Source organism: Amphibalanus amphitrite, unplaced genomic scaffold (genome assembly GCF_019059575.1).
Source record: "Amphibalanus amphitrite isolate SeventyFive unplaced genomic scaffold, NRLGWU_Aamphi_draft 001580F_arrow, whole genome shotgun sequence".
Lineage (NCBI taxonomy): Eukaryota > Metazoa > Arthropoda > Thecostraca > Balanomorpha > Balanidae > Amphibalanus > Amphibalanus amphitrite.
The window spans coordinates 1-25,614 of NW_024883073.1; the positions used below are offsets into that span (position 1 = coordinate 1).

At 54.0% G+C, this 25,614-nt stretch overlaps 3 protein-coding genes across 3 annotated transcripts; 1 reads left to right on the top strand and 2 right to left on the bottom strand.

Moving 5' to 3' along the window:
• Positions 1 to 663: 663 nt before the first annotated feature.
• On the top strand, positions 664 to 6,497 carry LOC122373964 (serine/arginine repetitive matrix protein 2-like; the record flags this gene model as incomplete). Its single annotated transcript, XM_043352425.1, has 3 exons — positions 664 to 887; positions 1,094 to 1,384; positions 1,947 to 6,497. Coding segments are annotated over 3 exons (3,812 nt in total), but the record flags the coding sequence as incomplete, so codon positions are not given.
• Positions 6,498 to 7,744: 1,247 nt separating this feature from the next.
• On the bottom strand, positions 7,745 to 10,360 carry LOC122373963. Its single transcript, XM_043352424.1, has 3 exons — positions 10,023 to 10,360; positions 9,659 to 9,827; positions 7,745 to 9,283 (listed from the first exon to the last, which is right to left on the bottom strand). Exons 1-3 carry the CDS (start codon positions 10,356 to 10,358, stop codon positions 8,184 to 8,186), a joined length of 1,605 nt encoding a protein of 534 aa, XP_043208359.1. The 5' UTR covers positions 10,359 to 10,360; the 3' UTR covers positions 7,745 to 8,183.
• Positions 10,361 to 17,058: 6,698 nt separating this feature from the next.
• LOC122373966 lies at positions 17,059 to 25,229 on the bottom strand. Its single transcript, XM_043352427.1, has 6 exons — positions 25,093 to 25,229; positions 24,696 to 24,914; positions 21,842 to 21,967; positions 21,484 to 21,624; positions 17,854 to 18,011; positions 17,059 to 17,397 (listed from the first exon to the last, which is right to left on the bottom strand). Exons 2-6 carry the CDS (start codon positions 24,886 to 24,888, stop codon positions 17,308 to 17,310), a joined length of 708 nt encoding a protein of 235 aa, XP_043208362.1. The 5' UTR covers positions 24,889 to 24,914; positions 25,093 to 25,229; the 3' UTR covers positions 17,059 to 17,307.
• Between the last annotated feature and the right edge of the window lie 385 nt (positions 25,230 to 25,614).

A 25,614-nucleotide genomic window follows, 5' to 3' on the forward strand; every position in this document is an offset into this window, starting at 1 on the left:
CTACTCTCTCTCTCTCTCTCTCTCTCTCTTCTCTCTCTCTCTCTCTTCTCTCTCCTCCTCTCTCTCTCTCTCTCTCTCTCTCTTCTCTCTCTCTCTCTTCTCTCTCTATTCCCACCGTCTCCGCGTGCACAGAAAGCTCATTTAGATCGGCAGACCAGAACATATCTCCCCAGGCGTATGGGAGTGTGGACATACACACGGAACTTTCTACGGGCTATGTGTCGCCGCACTATGTCCGCTCGAGCTGGAGATCTATACGCCTCCACCGTCTTTGATCACCCCTATGCCGCCGTGGGATGCATTGTTGGCGAATCGGCTATTGTTGGCGGAAAATACTCGCAGGGCCGAGCGCCGCTACCGCCCGTCGTCTCTCTCCGTCTGTCTCCTTACATGCCACCGCAGTGCCGAGAGAAACCATCGATATGGAAACACAGTCTGGATGGTATGTGTCGTGAGGCATATCTGAATACCTAATGGAATGATGTCCTGAAGTTATCGACCGCCGATGTGCCGAAACCGATACGATAGTTAAATTCCACAAGCGTTCGTTTCTCCCTTTCCGGCTGAGATTGGTGCTTTCTAAACATAGAGCACAGCTTGATAGAAAACATATAGCTTAAGTTACCTATTGTCAATTAGTTACCAATCATCCTCTCTTCCCAGGTGACCGTATCACGGGCATCACGGTCTCGCTGGCGCACGTGGTGCTGGAGGACGCACTGACCATCCTCAGCTACGCCTCGCCGTACGACGTGCAGATCCACCTGGAGAAGGATCGACGGCCGACACCGGTGGCCAAACAGGCCGTCAGCTCTCAGCCGAGCACGAGCAGCGAGCGGCTCTGTCACCCCTTCTACCGCAGCCAGAGCATCGACGACCTCACCAAGGTAGGTGGAGCGGCACGTGCGTACGATCTTCTCGGGAGATGCGACGGGCGACCGTCTGGGGTGCCTCGGTGGCCAGTGTAGCATTTAAGATGACCCAACACGTATTACAATTTACAAATGGTTAAATTACGATCAGTGTGATCATGCCGGCATAAGCCTTCCGACATCCAACAGATCGCCTATATGAATCCCCATTGTTTTGTCAGATTGGCCAAACTAAGCTCAAGTCTGCCAAGAAGTCGGCTCGCACTTCTCTCAGCCACGCTCCAGCCGAGGCCGCCGCTAGGCAGGACGGCAGCCTTACGCCGAAGGCTTCCTCCTTCAACGAGAAGCTGCTGTCCAAGACGACACCCCCTTCAGCTCGTACCGAGACCGAGCGGCTGGCGCAGCGAGAGGCCGCTCTGTCGGCGACCTCACCAGAGCCTAGTGAGGGCGGCTACCGCGAGATGGCAGTCGATGTGCCCGACTACGTGCTCGAGATGGACGCCAAGAAAAAGGTGGGTGGCGTGGTTCCACAGCTCGGTAGCATTCGTGCAGTCTCGATAGGTTGTGGGCACTGGGCAGCAAGCGGCGATTATGCTCACTCTCACTACGTTTCCATGACACGTCTAAATCGATTTAGTGAAATTTCACGTGCGTTTTTCTCGGAAACTATTTACCTTATGCAAAAAATGAGCGTATATATGGTTTCAGCTAGCCCCTAATCCTATATTTACATTTTTAAATTATGCCTAAATGCTTTGATGGAGCAAATCCATTTTTCAAAATCGGCTTAGCTTGTGTCATGGAAACGTAGCTTCTGTTACACTCTTGACGTGCACACTCGCACTATAACATGAATTATGCTATCCGGATTGTATCGCATGATGACAACACATGTGTCTCACATCAAAGTATTACAGGTAGCCACCCGTCCATTATGCTACTCCGTGTGCCTTAGTCAGGTTGGCTGTTGACTGTTAACTGTCGAGTGTCGATCCCCGTGAGCCCACCTTCCCGGAACCGATGCGTCCGCGCTCGGCAGCTCCTATATTTGACGCGCGTGTTTACCGTCGACAGGCGGCGGCTGAAGCGGCGCGGCTGGGTCGTCTCGGCGCCAAGGTGCTCCCGGACGGCTCCTCTGCGGGTGACCCCGAGCGAGGCAGCCCGGCGGCAGAGCGCGACACGGCCCGCTCCGGCGCCACCTCTAGTCTGGTGGTACAAAGTGAAGTGACGACATCGACCGGTAGGCGGCGCGACGGTTCCGGTTCCAGCGACGACTCACCACCGGTCGAGGGCAAGGCCGAGAGGTCCAAGTTCAAGATGGGTATCTCTGGCTTTGGTTTCAAAAAGCAGAAGAGCAGGAGCGACGCAGAAGGAGAGAGCGACGCAGGAGAGGCATCGGGAAAGACGGAATCTGAAGAGCGCCCCAAGAAGGGAACCATGCCTGCCATCAACATGAAACTGCCGAAGCTCGGAGGCAGCAAACCGGTTTTTGAGAATGACAAATATGTGAAGAAGGACGAGGAAGGCGTGGAGACTCCCCAACCCATGGTAGTGGAGGTGGAGAAGATAAAGTCTGCAATGAACAGTCAAGTCCGAAAGCCGAGCGCTTCCTCCAGTGCGTCTGGTTCGGACGTCGATGCCATTGAAGTTGATCCGGGTATCCACGGAGACAATGTGGACAAGAAAGGCTCCAAATCGAAATCGTGGGGACTGAAGAACATCAAGAAAGGTCTCGGCCTTGGGAAGAAGCCCGATAGCGAGGAGAGGGACCGTCGGACGACCTCAGACAGTGACGAAAAGGAGAGGAAGACCAGCTCCAGCTCAAGCTCCGGAGAGGAGACCAAAGAGCCGGCGCAGGGCGATCTCCCTGCCGAGATGCGACTGGCCGCCGGCGTGGCGCAGGAGCGCCGAAATCGCCGTAACCGGCAGAAGTCGGCCAGCTCCTCCAGCTCTGACGACGAGAAGACCGTCGAGAAGAAGCCCATCTCGCCGCAGCCTATTGAGGTGGAGGTGAAGGTGGCAGACAAGCCGCTATCTTCACTCGCCGACGATAAGCCGGAGGTCCAGGAAGACGTTCAGAAGGAAGTCCGGAAGGTTGAGACCGAAGTCGAGAACGTGGAGATCCCTCGTGCCGAGGTGGACAAGATCGAGGTACTGAAGGAGGTGTTGTCTATGACTCCGAAGAAGGAGGTACCACGCAGAGAGCCGGCTGTGGCCGCTCTCGAGGACGTCGTCTCGGAGAGAGTGGAGCGCAGCACCGTCCATCGCTCCACGGAGTCCCTCTCTGGCGACGGACAGCCCCGTATCACCGGCGAGGTCACCGGTCTGGTGGAGGTGGGAGCTCGCCGCGGCCGCCCGCCGCCGGCCGGGTCGCCGCCCAGCAGTGCCGACTCTTCCTCAGACGAACAGAGGGACGGCACTGCGTCTCTGAAGCGCGCCAAGAAGCGGCGTAAGCGGCGCAGCGACAGTGCGCGCAGCTCCAGCTCAGCCGAGCACGCCGCCAACGGAGAGGCGAGTTCCGACGATGAGAAGCAGCGGCCGGTGGTGCGTCTGCCCGGCACGTCGCCGGCGCTTCCGCTCAGCAGCACGGAGATCAGCATCGACACGTCCTCCACGGAGCCCCTGAACACGAGCACGCCAGTCAAACGCTCCGGCGGCGACGAGCGCGACCGCAAGTGCGCCTCGATGGGCGACCTGTACCGGCTGGGTCCGTCCTCACCCGACTCGCCTCCTCTCGAGCGTGCCGTCTCCCTCGAGCTTCGCAACGCCGAGCCGGACAGTCACCGGCTGGGGCGCGCCGTCGAGACCGACATCCAGGAGCCTCAGCTGGACCTGAGCCGCGTCGGCAGGTCCGGCGGATGGCCGACGCAGCCTAATGGTCTGCGGAACGCCTCCAGCGCTGACGGCCGCACACACATAGAGGTGGTGCCGGAGGAGGCGTCTGAGCGGCGCGCGCCGGCTCCCTCCTCCACCGTGGTAATGCTGAACCAGTCGACAGAAGACGTGACGGTCATCTCCACAGAGGCCAGCAGTATGAGCGGCGGCCAGTGGGTGACCGCGCAGGAGGGTGACACCCTCCTCGCTGACGCCGCTACTGATGAGCGTCGCTCCTCAGTCGCGTCAAACTCGTCGCATTCTTCGACGTCCTCCGTTCCCATGGAGATGGACGAGGGTACGCAGACAGCGTCGGCTGATATGGACAGCTCTGGTGTGAACTATGTCTCTGTCTCGTCGGTGACGGTTGGTGGAGAGGACACGCTACTGGCGTCAGCTGGCGGCGCGTCCGTGCTCCCACCTAGTGAAAAGTTCGAGAGTGTAACATATCTCTCATCGACCGAGGTCGGTGGACCGTCCAGTCTGGTAGAAGTCGTCCAGCCGGACGCCACCAACGAAATAGAAGCCGCGGATGATGATGCTGTGAGAGAAGTTGCTGCTGAGGATGATGACGTCAAAGATGATGAAGCAAAGGCAGAAGATGTCAAAGAAGAAGACAGTGGTGATGCTGTTGAAGACAATGATGCAAAGAGCGATGGCGGTTTCAATGGCGTCATTCACAACTCTGAGCGAAACGGTCACGAAGACAGCGAAGGGAAGCGTTCAAGGCACAGCTCCACCTCCTCGTCTTCCTCTTCCTCGTCTTCATCATCGAGCGAGGAGGAGGTGCCACGCCGCCGGAAAACCTTCACCAACGAGCCGCTGGAGGCCTCCCCGGAGCTGCCCGTGCGGCCGGCGCCGGCAGCTCAGAGGGCTGCCTCCGAGCCACGGGAGCCCAGCGACCCGCCGGCCGACTCGGAGCAGCACCGCGTCCTGCTGCGGGGCGACAGCAAGACGCGCCTGCTGCAGACGGTGCTGGACGCCCACGAGGTGATGGTGACGCCGCACAAGGACCGGCGCCACAGCGGCCCGCCGAGCTCTCCGCTCAGTGTCGAGGTGTCCAGTCTGATCCCGCCGCCGGCGCGCGCGCGGCCGACCGCCGGAGCGGCGGACGAGCAGCGAGTCTCGGACAGGGAGCTGATCGAGATCAGTGAGGACGAGCTGGACTCAGTGATGCTCTCCCATAGAGAATACCTGCTGCGCCAGGCCGAGCGGCTCTCTCAGTCGCCCAAACAGGCCTCTGAGGAGGCACAGGAGGCCAGCGAGACGGCCGCTCCGGGTAAGAGCCGACCACGAGCAGCCGTCGGCGGTGACTCGGACGGGAGTGTGACTACGACTCTCATCATCGGAGAGTCGCGACTCTCCGGCGGCGTGACGACCACGCTGATAAGCGGCGGTGACTCGGCCGGTCTGGAGTCGGACTCCCCGCCTCCAGACCTGCGGCCGCCCAGCCCGCAAAAGGAGACCGCCGGAGTCTCGGCCACGGACTGGGACTGAGGGACCTCCGGCAGTCAAGACAGTCAGTGGACAGTGCGCGGATAGGTGGACTCCTAGCAGCTGGTTGCTGCTCCAACCGCAGGGCAGAATGATTCCCGAATTCGTTTTACCAGCTTCAGTCCCAGCTATCTGCCATGCGTTAGAAGTTCAGATACGAACTGGAATGCTATCCAGACGTTTGAAATGCTGACCAGATGTCTGAAGATTTGGACATCTGAACGTTTGATTGTCTGGACGTGTGGATGTCTGGATGTCTGGATACGAGTAATTGCTCACGACCATGGTGCTCAATCTGCTTATAGTGCCGGCCCGGTTATAGTGTGGTGACGAACATTGCCGGCTGCCTGACGCTGGAGGCGATAGGTGGCGCGCTAGTGGCGATCGGTGGCGCACTCCCACCGACGGACTTAATGTGGCGCACTGCGTACGGACTGAACAGAGCGGGCGAAGCGGGGCTTTGTCAGTGCAAAGTTGTATAGTTATAGTAATCAGATGTTATCGGCAGCATCGATGGTGTAATTACCAGATATTATATGACGATTGAATTTTCCAGATGCCATTGTGTCTGTTTATCTTGTGCTTGTAGATGTAAGACATTGAAAATTACTTTTTAATTGATAGTGCCTTCTGATACATAATGTCGACATCGGGGGCTCGCCCCTTATCATCCGGGAAATATTATACATACGTACCGGAAGCCGTATTACGATACATTTTAGCTACATCCAAGTGTTTATTACGTAAGTTTTTAATTATGAATGTTGGAACTTGTTGAAACGAATACGGAATACTTACGGTTCGATCGCCTTAGTTTCCTTGTCTTCAGCAATTGCCTATGCATGAGATTAGGCAGCAATTTGTCAATGAGCCTCAGCGATCATTTGCTTTCGTGTCATGTGCCATGAGGTGTTTGACAATCGCTCAGAATGTTGGGTACGACCGAGGAGAGCTGCCCGTATTTACTATTCACTCAGATGCTGTCGGACGAATAGCTTTTGTATTACCGATCGAATGACCGGCCAACGAACTTTAGGGGCGTTACGAGCGACCAGCAGGTGCTGAAACCCACGGCGTCGCTTGTACTTTGTTCGACGAGCGCTCTTCACATTCAGACGGGTCATGTCACTCGAACAAAGCCCCGACTAGTTATATCAGCGCGTATCGTCGATTCGGTCCATATGTGGGGTCAAAGCTGCTGGTTGCAATCCATGTTTGATTGTATTTACTTCAGCTACGAATAAACTTCGAAATGTGTATCGTGACTTTTTGTTTGATTAGCAACGTTTTTCAAATGCAGTGATTTTTTAAACTAAAATGATCATATGCGAAAAGTTAGAAACATCTTTCATAAAAATATCTGCGTAGTGTTGAGATGTATTATGTTTCCTACTTTTTATTTACCATGTTTATCACTAACTTCAAACAACTGTTAAAACTTTAAAAAAAAATGAAACGTAATATTCTCACAGCGTTTTTGACGCCTACTATGTGTTATGTGTATGCGTCACGGACGCCCTTCACCGCCGTACGCCTATCATTAACGATGGCACACCGATAGCAGGTAATACCACAGGTGGCTCCAGCCCCCTTCCGACCATCGCCATACTTTATGACAGGGTGGCGTCGGTGCTAGGCCCGATCGATGAATCGAGCGGCCCCGTCACCCGTGTTGACAGACGGTATCGCTCCTGACCCGACACCTGTTGGTGAACTGCACGATATATGTCACGCGGCGACCCGCTATTGAGCTATTGCTTTATCCGGTTAGGCGCTCGGCTAGACAGGGGTCGAAGTGTCGGATCGAACGGGGCTGTTGGGCAGAACTGGACAGACTGGACAGACAGGAGGCGGGTGAATCGGGGTGGTTCAAAGCTATTGAGGACGATCGTCCATGGTCCATACATATGTAGACCAAAGATCGAGCATACGCCGGTGACGTTTCACTCGTAAAGGAACGGAAATATCATGTACAATGTGCGTCGAACGTCACAGATACAGCTGAGTTAGCCAACTACCACCGCACGTGCGCACACTACAGTCTTCTCCAAGCATGTGGATAACAGGATAAGCATGGAGTAGCGGCAGGCATCTGACAATAAATAAAATAAATAAATAAATAAATAAATAAATAAATAAATAAATAAATAAATAAAAATAATAAATAGCTGCTCTACAGGTGACCATATTGATAGTAGTTGACCTAACCGGTGCGAAACGCCACACACTTTAGAAATTCACTTTGAAAGTCTTAATTTAGAGCGTCAGATGAGCGAAAAATAAGTTATATTGTAGCCGTTCGCCGTCTTCATTCACCGTCAAAACATGTAGCCGTTCCACGCCTGTATTCACCGTCCACCTTCCACCGAGCCCCGCAACCGACTCCCCGCGCCGCCCGCCGCCCGACCCGCCGAGCGGCCCGCACCGCCCCAGGGCAGGCCGGCCGCCCGGCGAGCCGAGGCGCCGCCAGCTCGCGGCCGGCCACCCGAGCACACACAGCGAGATGCAAATTCCAATACCACACGTCCACATCTCCCCCCTTTAGCATCTCGCCCACATCAAAACACAAGGATCACCGCTATGACCAAAACACAAGAATCACCGTTATAACAGCATAACAGCGCCAATTCACATAACCTCTTCCAACACGTCATTACGCTCACGCTGATACAAAACGCCTATGCCATATACCAAAACACAACACAACTTGAGGACGAGCTCGGCCACCGTGACGATGAAGGCGGTCGTCTGCTTCATCGATTATACGGTGGGGTGACGCGTCACGTCCACCGCGCACGCGGAGAAACCAACAGGCGCGTGCTCGACAACCAGTCGAAGAGCACGTCAGAGGGAGGCAGCAGCAGCTGGATCAGCTGGGTCGGCTACTGCCGGCAGCACAAGAAAAACAACAAAACAAAAACAAGAAGAATCACACACGACATTCTAACTATAGCCCCACCTATCTGGCGCTTCTCTGACACGGCCCGACCGCCTGGGTATCTCCCGGCCCACGTCATCAAACCTCACAGTCCGCTTAGCCGCTGAGGTCGCGCGAGTCCTCTGTTGAGGAGCGCTAGCCGGTGGGCGGGAGACAGCCAGCTGAGCGCCGTCGTTCTTGGGAGGAGGCGTCGTCTGTTGGGCACTGCTGCTCACACGAGGAGGAGGCGTCGTCTGTTGGGCACTGCTGCTCACACGAGGAGGCGTCGTTTGCTGGGACCGATCCTGGGCCCGACGAGTGTTCTTCAAGATGCCTGGAAGACGCCGCTCGCCCGCTGAGCCAACAGAAGTCAGCACCCCACCGGCCGGTAGAGGAGGGTGCATGCTGCAGCCTCTGCCCTCTCCATCTTCTCGCACCTCCTCGAGCCGGCGCAGGTAGGACGGTGCAGTTATCCACGGGCGAAGCTGCGTGTGATGCGCCCTCAGCTCGGCTCCGGTGTCCCTCTCCAGAGTGTAGGTGACGTCATTGCTGTTCAGAGACTTCACCTTGAAGGGACCGTCGAATCGCTGCTCGAACTTGCCAGTCAGCAGGTTACCAGGTCGCTGCGTTTCCCGCTTAACCAGCTGGCCCACTTCGAATGGCGCGAAGCTCGGGTTTCCAGGCCGCCAGCAGCTCTGTCGCTCCACCGATACCAGCGGAACGCTGACGCCACCGTGCTTCTGCTTCAGCAGAAAATCTGCTGGAGAGTCACCAAGCTGAGAGTGGCTGGTCCCGTTGTAGGTCGCCATGGCCTTCGGAAGATGTAGGTCCCAGTCTCCAGGCTTGTCGGCAGACAACATGCGAAGCTCCTGACTCAGGGTGCGGTTCAGCCGCTCGACAGCTCCGTTGCCCTGCGGTCTGTAGGGTGTAGAGAATGTCTGCTGGATCCCCCACCTCCTCAGCACCTCTTGAAGCTCCGGACCCACGAACTCGCCACCATTGTCCGTCAGAAGTCGCGCAGGCCTGCGCAGAAGAACTGGCAGGACTCGCTGTTCCAGGGCGACTGCAACCGCAGCAGACGTCTTCCTCCTTACTGGTACCGCCACCGCCCACTTGGAGAAGTGATCTACAACCACAAGACATCCAATGAAGCCACGTGGGGTGCGAGGGAACATCACAAGATCAGCAGCAGCCAGCTCAAAAGGTGCTCGACTCTGAAGGCGCTGAACAGGTGCAGCGATCCTCTGAGGGGACGATTTATACAGCTGACATTGACGGCAACTTCGGGCAACATCGGCTACAACCTTGTTCAATCCTGGACAGAACACCTGGCTGGCGATCAGATCGAACAACTTGTCCCTGCCAATGTGAGCCATCCCCTGGTGAGCTGCGGTTACAAGTTCCGCCAGCCAGAGCTTGGAAATGACAGGTAGGTCCCCATACTTGCTGTGACGGTACATCAACAAGTCATTGCTGACAAACAGATCATTGAGATGCTTACCGAAATGTTCCAGTTCTCTGGGCAATTCTTGTTCTGTCAGCTTCTGCCGAACATGGCTAGTGAGCTCATGAAGAAGACGATCCTGGTGTTGGTGTTCTCGGACAGAGGCGATGTCTGGGATTCGCTCTCGGCTGTCAGGCAGAAGAACGTCTTCAGCGTCACTGCATTCCTGCGAGGACATCACCAGAGTCAGACCGGTTGCAGTGTTCTTGAAAGCACAGTGACCGCTCATGGCGTGCTCCCCATAAACACTGCTTATCAGCCGCCTTCCAAAATCCAACTCGACACAAGCAGACGTAAGGAAGTTTGCACCCAGCAACACACAGTGGCCGAACGAGTTATCTGAATCAATCAGCAGACGTACCGTTTGTGGGTCCCCGTCCCCAGGTAAGGCCACGTCTGCTTCGAGATAGCCGGTGCAGTTGGTGAGTCCTCCGATGCCTCGAACTGATACAGCGCTGGGAATCACATCCGCCTCCCTGGTGCCGATCAGCTCCAACGCTGCGCGGCTGACCATGGACACAGCTGCTCCGCTGTCGAGAAGGGCACAGACTGGTCTGTCATTCACGTATACGGTCGCAGCGCATGAAGCGCTGGACTGATGATCACAGAGAGGGTGTACAAGCAGACCGTCCTCAGGCGAACCACCCTCTTCAGTCGCACACATTGTGACACGTTCTGGCAGTTTGACTCTACACATCATTTGTGATCTCACCTATTCTTGGATGTGAGCCACGAGGACGGTGTTCTGTGTCTGGAAGTTCTTGTTCTCCTTCAGCAAGTTGAAGTGGACTCCTCCCAGACACTGGAGATGAAGAGTTTGACCAGCCACTTCCTCCCCGTCTGGACCGGTGAAGATCATGGGATGATGGCCACCGAAGTGGACGATGACCCGTACCCTCATCAGAGTAGCGAACACCGCCACCATCTCAACAGACAACGGCTGACCTGGGACCTTCATGCTTTTGAGTGTTTGTCGTGCGCGTCGATCCAACTTCATCTTGAACCTGCCCGGTGCTTTCATCACTTCGCCCACCAGCAGTTCTCGGAGCAGGTGGTTCTGTGCAGGCCGGCGGTCATTCTCCTCCATCCAGTGGCACAGGCAGTCGATCAGTGCATCACCTCCTCCCTCAGCTCTGTAGTACAGATCCAGACCAACTGGCAACTGGCGACAGACAGCCGGGAGCTCCGTCGGCAGTGGGTGAGCACGAGAGAACATATCTGCGGCGATGTTGGATGACCCTGGCACATAGCAGATCGTGAAGTCGAACTCCGAGAGCTCCTCCATCGTCCTGGCGATCCGACTGTTGACAAGATGCATGCTGTGCATGTACACCAGTGCCTGGTGATCCGTGCAGACTCTAAATGACACGCCACCGAGGAATGGCTTGAAGGCCTTGACGACACCCCAACGGAGAGCTGCGAGTTCCAGTTCGGTGACTGAGTAATTCTGCTGTGAGCGAGAGAAGGTCATTGAGGCAAACCCGATGTGACGAGTTTCTCCGTCTTGTTCCTGAGTCAGACAGGCCCCCGCCCCAACCTGAGACGCGTCTGTCCAAAGAGTGAGAGGCTGCGCGTCCTCTGTGTAGTCGGGGAAGGCCAGCGTGACTTCCTCCTCCATTACCTGCTTCAGTTTCTCGAAGGCGTCAGTCATCTGGTCCGTCCACGTAATGACTGTGGGGCCTGGCTGGCCTGTCAGGTCCGTCAGGGGCTTGCTGATGCTGGAACAGTGGCGCACGAACTTCCTCTGGAAGTTGATCACCCCCAGGAACTGTCGGAGCTGCTTCACGGTCTGAGGGCGTGGCAGACTGCGCACCTTCTTGATGTATTCTGGTGATCTACGCAGACCTCGCTCACTGATGACGTGGCCGAGGAAGGGTACTTCTGGCTGGAACCAGACACACTTCTTGGCATTCAGCTTGATGCCCTGCGACTCGAGTGCCAGGAGCACGTCGTCCACGAGCTGAAGATGCTTCTCAAAGTTCTTCTCCATCAGGAGCAGGTCGTCCAAGTAGATGACGAGGTTTCGCCTGGAGAACCCCTGCAGCACCGTCTGCATCTCTCGCTGGAATGCTGCTGGAGCATTCTTCAAGCCGAACGGTAACCTGCGGAACCTCCAGTGCTGCCGTGCTGTCGAGAAGGCGGTGTAGTCCTTTGATGACTCCTCCAAGGGCACTTGGTAGTAGCCCTTGGCCAGGTCCAGCGTGGTGAAGAACTTCATGCCGTGGGCGCTGTACACTGAGTCCGTGACGTCGGCCATCGGGAAGCGGGTGGCCACCGTCTGCTTGTTGAGTCGACGGTAGTCAATACATAGCCGTAGAGATCCGTCCTTCTTTCGTACTGGCACAACGGGCGCCGACCACGCAGAGTCGCATCTCTCTATGATGCCCAGACGCTCCAGATCCAGGCACTGGCGCTCGATTTCCTCTGCTGCTGGCGGCGACATCCTCCTGGGCGGTACGTAAACCGGCGTGTCGTCCTTCAAGACGATCCTGTGTGCAGTCAGGGACGTGCGCAGTGGATCAGAAGCAGAACTGCTGAATACTGCTGCGTGACGCTGAAATAGATCGTCTACAGCAGCGCGCTGCGACACCGTCAGTCCCGGAACCTCTGTTGATGACAGCGTCACGTCACAGCTCTCCTCTTCACTCACTGAGAACACGTCACATGGCTGCTCCAAGTCCTTGCTGGCGTCTGCAGCAGTAGCAAGGTAACCCACAACCTCACCACGGCGAATACGGACAGCCATCCGACCACGGTTGCAGGCGAGAACTCGGGGCTGACTGTCACACGCCAGTCCAGGAACAAGACTGACATCAAGACCAGGCTGTGCTTCAAACAGAAGATGACGCTGGCTGATCGTACACTCTGAACAGCGCGGCTGCTCGGGAACGGTGTAGGGCACAGCAACTGAGCACCCTGGGGCGATATCAACATCTTCTGCTGCTCGGCAAGGAATGTCAGCAACAAAAATCATACACTCAGGCTGCTGGAGGTTCAATGGCATGTAAACCGTCCAATGGGAACCATCAGAATTGCGTCCAGAAACCGATCTTCGGGCGACGTCCACACACAAGCCCAGCCGCTCCAGCGTGTCACGGCCAACAATGACATCTGTGGGCGACTCCGCGTCAGACAACACCAGACAGTCGGTCAGCTCCAGGTGCACTCCATGCAGATTCAGGTCGACTGTCGCAATTCCCAGTGGCTCAACGACACAACCCCCAATGGCACGCACCCGAGCAGCACTTCTGGCAAGCAAGACACCATCAGATACAACATGACTGGCGACGAGAGTCCGTGAGGAGCCGGAGTCAATGATGACATCAGCTGATCGCCCTGAAACTATGGCACGGGAACGAAGGAGGTGCTCCGGCTCAAGAGCGGACGCAAACACCGAATCCAGCTCTGAGCCGGTCGACACAGGTGCTCCTGATGAACGGCCAGACACAACAGACTCGGTGGAGACAGGGCTCGAGTCGGTCACCACGTCCTGCCCTGATGGAGACGTGGGACCCGCTAGTTTCCCGGAGAAGGCGAACGATCATCACGAACACGTGAACCAGTTGAACGGGAACCATCCCTGTGTCTCTCTGCCCCATTTCTGCGCCGTCTTCGGGTCCCTCGACCATACCCTGACCTTCTCCCCCCAGGGGGGTCCGGAGATGGCACTTGCTGACTCGGGCCTGAACTCGCTCTCTGATTCTCCACTGGAGATCTATGACGGGAGCGAGGGGCACTCTGCGATCTCTGACGCGAACGGGGCACGTTACAATCGCGCATATAATGCCCAGGGCGGCCACAAGAAAAACAGAGATCCTGTTTCCGACGACACTCACGCTCAACATGTCCAAAGCGGCCGCAGAAGAAGCAGCGAAGTAGTGGGCGTCGATCGCCAGTCGCTGAAGAGTTAGACGAGGAATGCTCTCGTTGATGAGGTTGTTGGACGCGCTGTTGTTCCTCGCTGCTCGTCGTATGTCTCCGGCGCCGGGCGGCTGCGGCTGGAGACACCATCCTCCTCTGCTGTGACCGTGATGAACGGCTCCTGTTCGCTTGCTCGGCTGTATAGAAGAGAGATGGATCGGCGTTAGACACCACTTCCTCATCCAGCCTCTCACGCTCCAACAGGGACAGCAGGTTTTGCCACGTCAGGGTTATGCCATGAATCTCGCGTGTATAGTGAATCTGTCGGCGTAGGTAGTCAGCAGCACGATGCGGCAGGTTGTCAAGCAAGTGCTGACGCAACTCCTGAGACGTTTGTATGTCCTGATCGGGATACGCATCGTTATACACAGAGGCCACTCTGAGCGCGAACAGTGCCAGTGACTCACCCTGGTTCCTCCTACACGACCGAAAACGATCGCGTGCCGAGCAGTTACCAGAGAGCTCCTGCCGCTTCATCCAGTCGAGCATCCGACGTTTCACCGTCTGGTAGGGGTTGAAGACGTCCCCGCAGGCCACAAAGACATCAAGAATCTGTCCTGAAAGCTTGGATTTCAGCAACGGCAGAGCCTGGTCAAGACTTCCTGCGTACACATTCTCACAGTGCTCTTCAAATCGATCGAGATAGTGAGCGAGGGACTGCCTGCCACCCAAAGAAAAACTGGCCAGCTCATGAACCTGCTGTACAACAAAGCGAGTCGATGGTACAGAGTCGGTATTGGGCGGCACGAACCGAGTCTGGGAGCGATTCGGCGTGAACTGAGGCACATTCTCATCCGGACACACGGGCATACACAGTGTTAGAGGCTGACCTGTTAGTCCGTCGGCTGCAGCACCGGATGATGCAGCCGGAGCCGGGGTTCCCCGGTTGTCCGCAGACTCGGGAACAGGCACCCCGGCCGTACCGGGCGCCGCTGCCGCTGATGTTAGCGACAGCTCCAGGCGCCGGCTCAGGTCACGTATGGACTGCTGTTGCTCAGTGATGCGCTGAAGAGCAGTCGCCAGCTGTTCCCTCAGCTCATGAAGTTCCTCCGCGCGATTGCTGTCATTTTCGGCGTCCGACATGGTGGCGACTGGCGAGCCCGCGGAGCGGCAGAGCGCGGCACAGGCCCGACGTAAGCGGCGCGTTCTGGTGCAGACTGGACGCGGCGCGGCGCAGGCTCAGCGTGGAGCGGCACGGCACGGCCAAACGTGGCGCGGTGCGGCGCAGGCTTGATGTGGAGTGGCGCGGCGCGGCGCAGGCTCGACGTGGAGAGGCGCGGCGCGGCCAAATGTGGCGTGGCGCGGCGCAGACCTAACGTGGCGCGGCGCGGCGCAGGCTCGACGTGGAGAGGCGCGGCGCGGCCAAACGTGGCACGGCGCGGCGCAAGCTCGACGTGGAGAGGCGCGGCGCGGCCAAACGTGGCGCGGAGCGGTGTAGCCTCGACGTGGAGAGGCGCGGCGCGGCCAACGTGGCGCGGCGCGGCGCAGGCTTGACGTGGAGTGGCGCGGCGCGGCCAAATGTGGCGTGGCGCGGCGCGGCGCAGGCTCGACGTGGAGAGGCGCGGCGCGGCCAAACGTGGCGCGGCGCGGCGCAGGCTCAGCCTCGACGACGAGAGGCGCGGCGCGGCCAAACGTGGCGCGGCGCGGCCAAACGTGGCGCGGTGCGGAGCAGGCTCGACGTGGAGCGGCGCGGCGCAGACCCAACGTGGCGCGGATAATGTAGAGCTCAGTACGTGAGCGCGAGTACTTGCTGGGCGCCGACTTGCTGGCTTGCTAGGCGTCAACTTGCTGGCTTGCTGGACACCGACTCTCGACTCGCGACGCAGCGACTCCAGCCCAGACTCGCAACGCAGACTCACAACGCTGAATCTCAACACCGAATCACAGCGTGGAATCACAGCGCGGAATCACAGGCACGTACTTCATGTGAACTTGCTAGGCTTTTAGACGAGCCCCCAAAATATGTAGCCGTTCGCCGTCTTCATTCACCGTCAAAACATGTAGCCGTTCCACGCCTGTATTCACCGTCCACCTTCCACCGAGCCCCGCAACCGACTCCCCGCGCCGCCCGCCGCCCGACCCGCCGAGCGGCCCGCACCGCCCCAGGGCAGGCCGGCCGCCCGGCGAGCCGAGGCGCCGCCAGCTCGCGGCCGGCCACCCGAGCACACACAGCGAGATGCAAATTCCAATACCACACGTCCACAATATGTTATCATGTTACAATCGCCCGTGACATTTTACCGCAATAGCATTGGCCATCAGTGCTATCCGTCACCAAAGTAAGGTCTTCGCTGTAAAAGTTGCACTATCAGCCGATCTGTGTAATGAGAAGGGCTATTCCTTCTTTCGTATAGTTACGAGCGAGCGAGCGCAGCGAGCGAAGCGAGTCTTTTCAATATAACGGAAAAATCTCAGTATGAGCGGCCCGGCCCGGCCCGGCCCGGCCTGTAACGCTTTTGAGAGGCTTATATCTCAGCAACCGCTGGACCGATTGGCCTGCGGTCTTTTTTGCTGGGTAGCCCCATCCCTTCTACCCCGTAATTGACTACTTTTGATACACCTCAATGACCGTCGTGGCACGTGCCACGTGAAAAGTCATGGGTGTTTAAGCTGCTTTGCAAAAGTAGTGATTTTGAGAAGCTCATATCTCAGCAGCCGCTTGGGCGATTGACTTGCGGTAACTTTTGTAGGGTAGCAGCATCCCTTCTACCAAAAATAGGATACTCTCGATGCATGTGGGTCACCCCCAGTGCACGTGCAAAATACAACAATAAGAGGTGCCAAATTTGTTCCCATTTCAATAACTCTGTAATTACTGGGGCCAATTCGCTGAAACTTGGCATACAGGTAGGCACCCACCAGGCAATGCATTCCCATGTGTTGCAGTTAGGGTGCTACTGCACGTGCGCACGTGCAGGGGGCGTTCCCAGATCTCGAGAACGGCTGGGCCGATTGCGCTCAAATTTGGTACACGGTTGGGGACCGGTTAGAAGGGTGCCGTGCAAAAGTCAGTTTGGACCCCGTTTGCACGTGCGCACGTGCAGAATGCCGCTTCCAGATCTCAAGAACGGCTGGGCCGATTGCGTTCAAATTTGGCACACCGCTAGCGACCGGTTAGAAGGGTGCTTTGCACAAGCCCGTTGGAAGTACCCTCACGCCGTTCCGCACGTGCAGGGCTCACTATCTCGCTCGCTCGTTCTTCGCCCAAAAGGCGTTTTACTGGTAACTAAATGTTGTCTATATACTCTGACTAAGTCTTAAGTGCAGCAAACTGTGGCCATTTAATAACGCTTTTACTCTAAGCTTTTCTAATGAAAAACGTCATCAAACATCGTCGCACTACCTATATTTCGAGTCTCGAGGACGAAATGCGTCCATAACGTGCCTGATATACCTTGATACATAAATGCCAATACAAATAAGCTTTTCTTATACAAAGAAAAACAACATGGATATATACATAGAGTCGATACAAATTTATCTGAATAAGTCGGATGTTATTATCGATACATAGTAAACTTATCAAACATGTGTCATTCACTTAAATCGACCAAAAGTTGACAAGGGAACGGTCATAGCCCTTTAATGAACTTCATCTAGCTTGATGAATGACTTGACAGGTAGGCAAGAACCTGAGCCGTGCATTACACACTTATCAAAGAGCAACAGTGCAGATTTCGTCAATACGTAGTGTAGGTACTCGTAATAGACGAGCACTCCTCGAGTCAGCGCGCCCCCGACTTGGGTCTACCCAGGCGGTGTTCCTTGTAGACACTGATGTACCCGAACTGCCGCTCCACCCGGAACCGCTGCACCTGAGATAGGACATAAACAGGACACATTCCTACGCTACTGGAATCTTGACTAAAAAAAAGACAGGGAGGAGAGACATTAGTAACGCTACTGAAATAGACAAGCAGGAACGCTACTACGACAGACAACGCTACTGGAATCGAGACAAGCAGCAGCCAGCAACTATCAATGACTTGACACGCTACTGGATTTCAAACATACAACTAAGATCCATGGCTACTGGCCAGATAATGCTAATCAATTATGGACATAAACACAATAACTAAGGCGCCCGAATGACGATACATACATACAGAGACACATAAGGTAAAATAACTAAGCTAAGACACAAAGACGGTTGCAATCTGAAGGCAGTGATGGAAGAATACACTAAAAGCTAACATTAGTCTGCTTAGTGATCCGTTCCCACCAATTCGGTCAGGTAATGTGTATGGAGTGGGTGGGAGGGGTGCTCTCACCAGGTGTCGCACGATGCACCACGTGTCCTCTGTGACGTGCACGTGGATCAGCACCACGTACATGAACTGATCGCCGCGCTCGGGTCGCTGCCGCACGTAGAACGCGGCGCTGCGCGGGGCCACATCTGTGCCGAAATCCACCAGAAGACCGCGCGCACCTGCCGGGCACGAGGCATGGTATATCGGCGTTTAAAAAAAAAATTACCGGTAAATGACAAACGAAATTTCTCCAAATATTTTGCATATAGTGTGAACAATATTATTGACTCTCGTAAAAGACGTATGATGGATAACCTGCACCACCGATCAATATTTAACTTACAGGACGATTGCGTCGTTTAATGTGTGCACAGCTCACGGCTGAATACGAACAATTTCGGCAGCCGCCATGACTATACAGCACAGACAATTACACTGTGTATAAAGTACGGTGCCTCCACGGGCCAAAGTTCGCGCAGTTGTCCGACAAATGGACCGACTCCATAGCTAGTATACGGCCTTAGCTCCATGCTGTGCCACCTGCCAGTGCGTTGTGTCCTGACACTATCAGGGGTAGGTATTTACTCGATCAATGCACACCTGTCGGAATGTCGGCCCTTACCGTCCAGTCCTCACCGCCCCAGCTCTGTCCAATGGTCCGCTAGGACGTGTGATACTGAGGTTATCAGTAGAACGCCAAAATATTCAGGAGGGACAGTTCTACTGTTTTACGTTATAGCCAACCAGTAGCGCGCTCGTCCTAGCGGCAGGGAATTTTACGTAAAAAGAAAAATTTCATTATATTCTAATGCAATAATGTTCCACAGACCTGTATCGCAAAACGTTCATAGACCATATGCTCCTCTATTCAATTATCGTTACAACACTTACATCAATTTTTTACCACCCACTAGCAGACAGACACCCTTCTGGATCCTTTCACATATCCGCCCACCGTAACACATTGGGAGGCTCTGGGAGCGGCGCCCGCCCGTCCCTGTCGTCTGTGCCGCGTCTCTGTACCCCCTCCCTCCTCCCCTGCCAGACCTATGACAGAATGACCTGGCGGCACGGACCGATGCCGTCCCCACTCGGCCACATTGGTTCCGCTACGGTCGATATCAGCGTGAATAACACGACATGTAATTACTGGTGGACACATGAGCACGTCGTGGGCGACGAGCCCGGAGGAGGCGGGACAGTCGTGCAGAATCTCTGAAATTGGGAGAACTTCACGAACATATGCTGATATACCTACCTGTGTCTAAAATCTAAATATACCTATTGCTATGCCATGGTTGGAAAAGTCAAGAAACGTAGTAGACAGACACAGTGAAGCATTCTTATAATGTTTCGCTGTATGGCCATTTTCTTCAGTTATGTGCTACATCGAATAACGTCGTCTGCACGAATAACGTCGAAGACAGTTTATAGTGTAAAATCGTTAAAAACAGAATACAATTTAGGAAGATTTTATCGTTTTTCTTACGTGATCGACAAAAACATTTAACATATATGCTCCAGCTTCTTCTGTAGCTCCGGTTATACGTCCCGTCGCCTAATTTCCGCCGTCACCATCACACACTGTCAGGCGTCTGACAGCTCTGTCGAGCGGGCGACGGCAGTTAGGCCCGCCCGGAGCGCACCAATGCCATGCGGCACAGTCTAACTGGCAGGCCGTTTACAATTTTCGTTCTACTGAGGGGTTAGGGCCGGGGATAATAATAAAGCACTTTCGGCAATATGCGAGGCAAGTGAGTTTATAGGCGCAAAATGCGGGCTCATACAGACCACCTTTAAGAACATCTAAATATTTGTCATATAAAATTTTAGTTTAAGACTTTGAGGGGAGGAGAAGCAGCATTCTCCCACACCCGCTAGCTTGGCTCCTGGGCCGCGAAGCGAAAAACGGCAAGATCTGGAAATAATCATATTAACCCTCGCATGTGTGCGGCGTTTGCCAGCTTCTAATGTGTAGGGGGGGGGTCGGTTGGACCCCCCCCCTTGCCGTTTGGCCCCTGATCGAGCTAGAGCTTCGCGGAAAAAAACGAGCGTGTTGCCCGTGACGAGAGGAAGCCGATGATACCCAATTTTAAGGTCCTAGGTCATTGGTTGACCTTCCAGGTCAGGTCAATGACCCAAAGTCGGGAAAATCGGGACCTGTTAGAAAGTCGTAAAGTGTGGCTGCTAAGGGGTTTTTCGGGGTGCTGATCACGAATATCGTGTTAGTTTTGATCACAGATGATGTCTTGAAGCATTTAGACCAGGTCGGGTCAGGTCAGGTCAGGTCAACCAGTAGGCGTCGTGACGGGTATTCGTAGTACGTGTCAACCGCCTCTGACAGCTTCGTAACATGTTACGAAGTCACCAAAACTACTTCGTAAATGTTCAAATGGTTGCTAAATTCGAATTCAGCTCCAAAAACTAGCCTAGAAACATGTAAAACTCGAAAAAGTGACCCGAGGTCACCCGAGGTCACCAAAGGTCAATGACCTGACCTGACCTTCAGGTGACCTTGAGTCTTGACACACACGGGAGTAACATCAAATCACATGTTTGAACGTTTGAAACCACGAAAAGCTTGCAAACACGCGGCTAGTGCGAGCCGACATACGCGAAATCGCGATTCCGGCCAAACATGGTCTCGGAAAAGAGGTCACAGGTCAAAGGTCATTTGGGTCAGGGTCATGAAATTTTCAGGGTAGGTGTCAAATTGATCAATGCGAGGGTACTGAAAGTTTCGTCGCGATCGGCCGCTTTTTACGCGAGTTATTTGCGAAAAACCATGGGGGGGGGGGTCCATCCGACCCCCCCCCCCTACACATGCGAGGGTTAAAATAAGAATAAGTCGTGTTATTGAGGCCAAATGCCAAATTTCCCCTATCCTGACCTTTTTGGAATCATTGGCATTTGGCTTACACCTCGTGAACAAATACCTAAAATACAGTTTTATTCATGGGGAAAGGTATTCATATATCTTGTGAAACTCCGACGCTAACATGCCCTCAAACTAAGGTGACCCAAAATGTCTTCGGCCTTAGACCTCTACTTTTGTCTTGTTGTCATTTCTAAAGGCTTTCGAGTTTCGATCGCCGCCTGCTGCAGGTATGTAGTGGTCTAGCTTCATTGCGTCTACCTCTGTTGATAGGCTCGAGCCATGCACTGTTTCATTTTCGGTAAGTTACCGAGGATAATTACCAAGCATAGTAGACTGAGCTGCCCAAGACCTTCTTCCGTAATTAGGCCCAAGACTCATGCGATGCTCGCTCAGGTAAAACCGGACGATGTCCTTTTGGATCGTTGGCACATTCCCAGGGTGGTGTAATTAATCGGAATAGCAGGTCCATATGCGACCATAATGGTGAACTAAACAACCATCATAAAGGTCATGCATCAAAACTGTCGATCATAGTGAAAGATACGACAATGTCGGGGTCGATGCCGTAGAAATTGCTCCAGTCGATGCCGTAGAAATTCGTTACTTTCGGTAACAACAACATTGATAGTATGCCAAAGTACCATCCACATTCCACATTTTTCCTTTTTTTACCCAGTATCAATTCAGGAAAGGGACGTAAACACGGGGAGGAACGTTGTAGGACGACGTGTCTGCCTGTGAGACCTTTGGAGTTTAGTAGAATCATCACTCACCGGTCCAGGTTTTCCAGTGAGTTATCAGCTCCGGATCGTGCTGCTGCTGCATGGACTTGAACGCCATCAGAATACACGCCGTCTCGCCCGACTCTGGGCTAACGTCATCAAATTCAAACTTGTGCACCTGTCGGAACAACCCTGTGGGAACCGACGTTTATTTCTAAAATAAAAGCATTGCGAGACATGAAAGTTATGTCCGTGAAGCGAACGGCATCGGCACTCGGCAGTAAACAATTCCACGACGATAATCTTAGTTGCTAATCAAACTCCTTCCAAAAACACAAATCAACATGCCACGTAAATAGGTTGTGACATATTTAAATCTCTGAATGACCACGGCGAGTGCAGACCTTACCCTGCTGAGTGATTGTCCTGTCGTCGATGAGGCCAGGCGGCAGGAGCCGCGGCTGACCGGGCCCGTCCCCCAGCAGAGGTCTCAGCGCCGCCGGGCTCTCCTCCACGTGAAACACGGGAAACTGGCCTGAGGGGGCATACCATCAGGGAATTTAGAGCGCGTTGGCTTACCTTTCCACAAAATACGTTTTTGCGTCACTGCAAAACGTAACAACTATAGGCATCAGCATGAGCCAAGGCAGAGTATACGGAGGTCTACCGGTATACAAAGGTCTATGGCCAAGGCGATTCAAAAACGTATATGTTACGGGCCAAGTGCGAAGGCTAGTCCGTTTGCGAACGGACTAGTCCATTCGCGAATGGACTAGGCCGTTTGCGAATGGCGGTCCGTTCGCAAACGGACTAGTCCGTTTGCGAATGGCCGGCCATTCGCGAATGGCCTAGGCCGTTTGCGAACGGACGGGTTTGTGGCGTTGCACTTAGCCGCCGGAAGCATGGATCCTCGGATTGGGGTACGATTCCGAATGAATGGGGGACCGCTGGTCGATGCAGGGGCGTCGCCGACGGGGGGGGGGTCGGAGGGGTCCGGACCCCCCCCCCCCCCCCCCACACACACATTCTTGAAAATATGCCGGTCCGACGCCCCCCCCCCCACACACACACTTTTGGCCACGAAAATCGATCAAGAATAAAATAAAATATTTTAAAACGATTTTGGTGCATTCTCAAAATAAAATTGTCTAAATCCGAGGAGTTTTCAGTATTTGGTGGGGATAACTTTGACTGACCGTCCGACCAGATCCCCTAGTCGAAAATCCGTGGCGACGCCACTGCGTCTATATGTTTAGTTTGTTCTCCGGAGCAGATCTGCGAGCTGGCGCAACTCTGGGTTAAGGTCTCCACACGCCTGGTCCATTCGGGATGCGACTTTCCGCTGAACCCTGCACAACGCGGAAATTATAGCAACGTGTTGCCGCTGGCCAGGCTTCGGCCACTGATCTGGATCTGGGGAGGTCAAATATCCCCGTGACCTTCGAACAGCGGAGAGTCGCGTGGTGTGCGGAGACCATTAGTACCGTGCTCCGGGCTCCCCGCTGATGACCCGACCTGACCTTGGTCGAGTTTGTGGCGCTCGATTCATTCTGCTCTGGTGTGGTGTACCGGGGCGGTGCGGCTTGTGTGTGGTGAGTGCGGTGCGGTGAGTGTTCGAAAAACTGTTGTGTTGCATTGCATTTCCTACATGCCGGGGTATGTCTTAAGCACAGCACGAGCCGGGCAGTAAAACTAGGACCAAGAAACTGTCGGTGTCAAAATGCCATGTTATTTAATAGGCCGGGCAGGAAACAAAAGTTTACTGCCCGGGTTTACTGCCCAGGGCAATGACCTCTAAACTGCAGTTTATCGCATTAGCCCAGAGGTATAATTGAAATGGAATTATAATTGACATCATTATTGCATGATATTCGCCGCGTAAAATTAGAAAACTAACATTTTTGGATAAAACAATATCTGCTCTGCTTATCAAGGGTTTTGAAATATTTGTATTGGTTAGGTACAAAGCCGAAAATATGTTAAGATATGCGCCTATTAATCGTAATCCGTTATCGCTTGTTGTCTTATCTTCGTTTGATATGTCGACTGATACCTTGGGCCTAAGTTATTGCGTTATCATTTGACAGTTGTAGTCCTTTCCTCGAAACAAACATGTAAAATATGGAAAATATAATGTATTTCACGAAAGTTTAGCCATGGGCATCAACAAAGTACGATTACATAAATAAAGAAAAGATTCTTGCAAGAGCACCGGAAAATTCACGTTTAATCACTAGAAATATTGTACCTTCTTCTTGTCTTTATGTCGTGGCAAATTATTCATGTATTATATTCCTTGGATATCCAGTTGTTGTGCCATTCTGAGTTGATATTTTCAGACGAGATTCTTTTTGAAGTAAGGTGTTTTGATGCATTCTCTTCTATAAATTTCCCTTAAAGATTTATCCACAGCAGTAGCGCAATCACTGTTAGGAAATTATGGACAAAACAATTGTGTAAAAGTATCACCAAAACCTGTCGAAACTACTTAGCAGGTATGCGGCATGTAGGAAAATTAATCTTACTGACCTCAGCCGTACGAAATTATTTGGAAACTCGGTTTGCAAAATTTGACTCCAGCCCTCGTGCTTCGCACTCGGGCCTACGTCAATTTTGCAAACCTCGTTTCCAAATAATTTCGTCGGCCCGGTCAGTAATATATATTAACAATACGCGCACTGCAGGGTGGGGGGGGGGTTGCTTTCAACCCCCCTGTGGTTTTTCACAGATCACGAGAAAACGGCGGCGCGCAGCAAAGCCAAATTTTGTATACCTTTTCTCCCATATTCTGCGCACATTGTGTGAAAATGCTGACTCCAGATGACCTAAGGTCAGGTCACCAGGCCAGGTTAAGTGACGCCGGTTGAGTTACCAATACTTTGCACGCATCATTTCACACGGGACTTTGCACATGCGAAGTTGACTTGCCAAGTTGACGTCACTTTGCTGGATATTTCGCACTTGGCCTGACTTCGCACTTGGACTGGGAGCATAAACGCCCGTCCATTCGCAAACGTCCTAGGCCAACTGCAATAACGCACATGGACTAGTCCATTCGCAAACGGCCTAGTCCAAGTGCGTTATCGCACTTGGACTAGGCCATTCGCGAATGGACTAGCCTTCGCACTTGGCCCGCAACATATAGATTTACATCAGATCGATAAAGAAGCTGTATGCAACGTAAAACCGTATCAAAACCGTAAGGAAACACCTCAAACCAGTGCAGTGACGTGGCGCCGTCTCCCGAGTCCCGTCACGCTCACCCCCTCTGCGGTACATGTCGTTGGGCTCTGTGGTGACGAACGTCGTGCCGCTCCTGTCGAACTTCCCCGTCCTCCTGATGCGCGACAGGAGCTCGCGGTTGGTCGTGTCGCTACCGTCGTTGGGCGGCACGAAAAACGTCAGGCACGCCGCCGGCATGTTGTCCGTGATTTCGGTCCGCGACGCCGCCGGCATCGTCTGCGGAGGCAGACTTATAGCGTCTGGAAGTAGAGTTAAGAGATCGGTCATCCGTATAAAATCATACACATAGTATGATTTACCTAAGAAGGGACTGTTTTACAATCATTAATTAAATCGGTAAACATCGGCGGTTGGGATAATTCCTCGCATCCAATTGATAGAAACTAACCATCTAATCAAGCCAAATTGGGCACTCACCAGCGATGGCAGCCAGCCTCTCTGTTTTCCTTTCAGACGCTCCTTATCTGTCGTTGATCGTCTACTCCGCACGACCCTTAGCCCGTGCCTCTCCACCAGCACGCCCCGGTCCGCCGCGTGCTGGGCGCGTCCGGTCGACCGCCGCGGGCTACTGCCACTGGACACCGCCGGAGGGCAGACGGACGGTCACCGCCCGACGGCGACACGCCACCGCGGTCACGGTCAGACAGAGGGGGGGGGGGGGGGCAAACAGACAGCGGCCGCCGCCGGCTGATAGGATAAATATCCGGAGTCATGTGTCGTTGGTGAGCGGTGAAATTGTTGGCCGGACTCGTCTGCTGTGTGATGTGTCACCTATGTGCCATTGTGTTATACAGGACCTCTTCCTGATGTGTTTATTATTATTATTATTTGCTTTCACATGGCACACTAAATTTACTCGACATTGCAGTAATATTCGGTAGTTTCGGTAAAATTAATTTCATTGCAAACTAGCCCTCACACTACCGGCAAGATGTTCGA

What these genes read in the sequence shown, in the direction of transcription:
- LOC122373963 (XM_043352424.1), bottom strand. Translation starts at nt 10,358, where the DNA reads ATGTGTAGAGTCAAACTGCCAGAACGTGTCACAATGTGTGCGACTGAA. An exon ending in GGGACGGGGACCCACAAACG is followed by an intron (nt 9,828 to 10,022) that starts GTACGTCTGCTG and finishes ATGTCCTCGCAG; the next exon opens with GAATGCAGTGACGCTGAAGA. An exon ending in CAGAGAACTGGAACATTTCG is followed by an intron (nt 9,284 to 9,658) that starts GTAAGCATCTCA and finishes TTGTGGTTGTAG; the next exon opens with ATCACTTCTCCAAGTGGGCG.
- LOC122373966 (XM_043352427.1), bottom strand. Translation starts at nt 24,888, where the DNA reads ATGCCGGCGGCGTCGCGGACCGAAATCACGGACAACATGCCGGCGGCG. An exon ending in TCACTGGAAAACCTGGACCG is followed by an intron (nt 18,012 to 21,483) that starts GTGAGTGATGAT and finishes CGTGCCCGGCAG; the next exon opens with GTGCGCGCGGTCTTCTGGTG. An exon ending in GGTGCATCGTGCGACACCTG is followed by an intron (nt 17,398 to 17,853) that starts GTGAGAGCACCC and finishes GTCCTATCTCAG; the next exon opens with GTGCAGCGGTTCCGGGTGGA.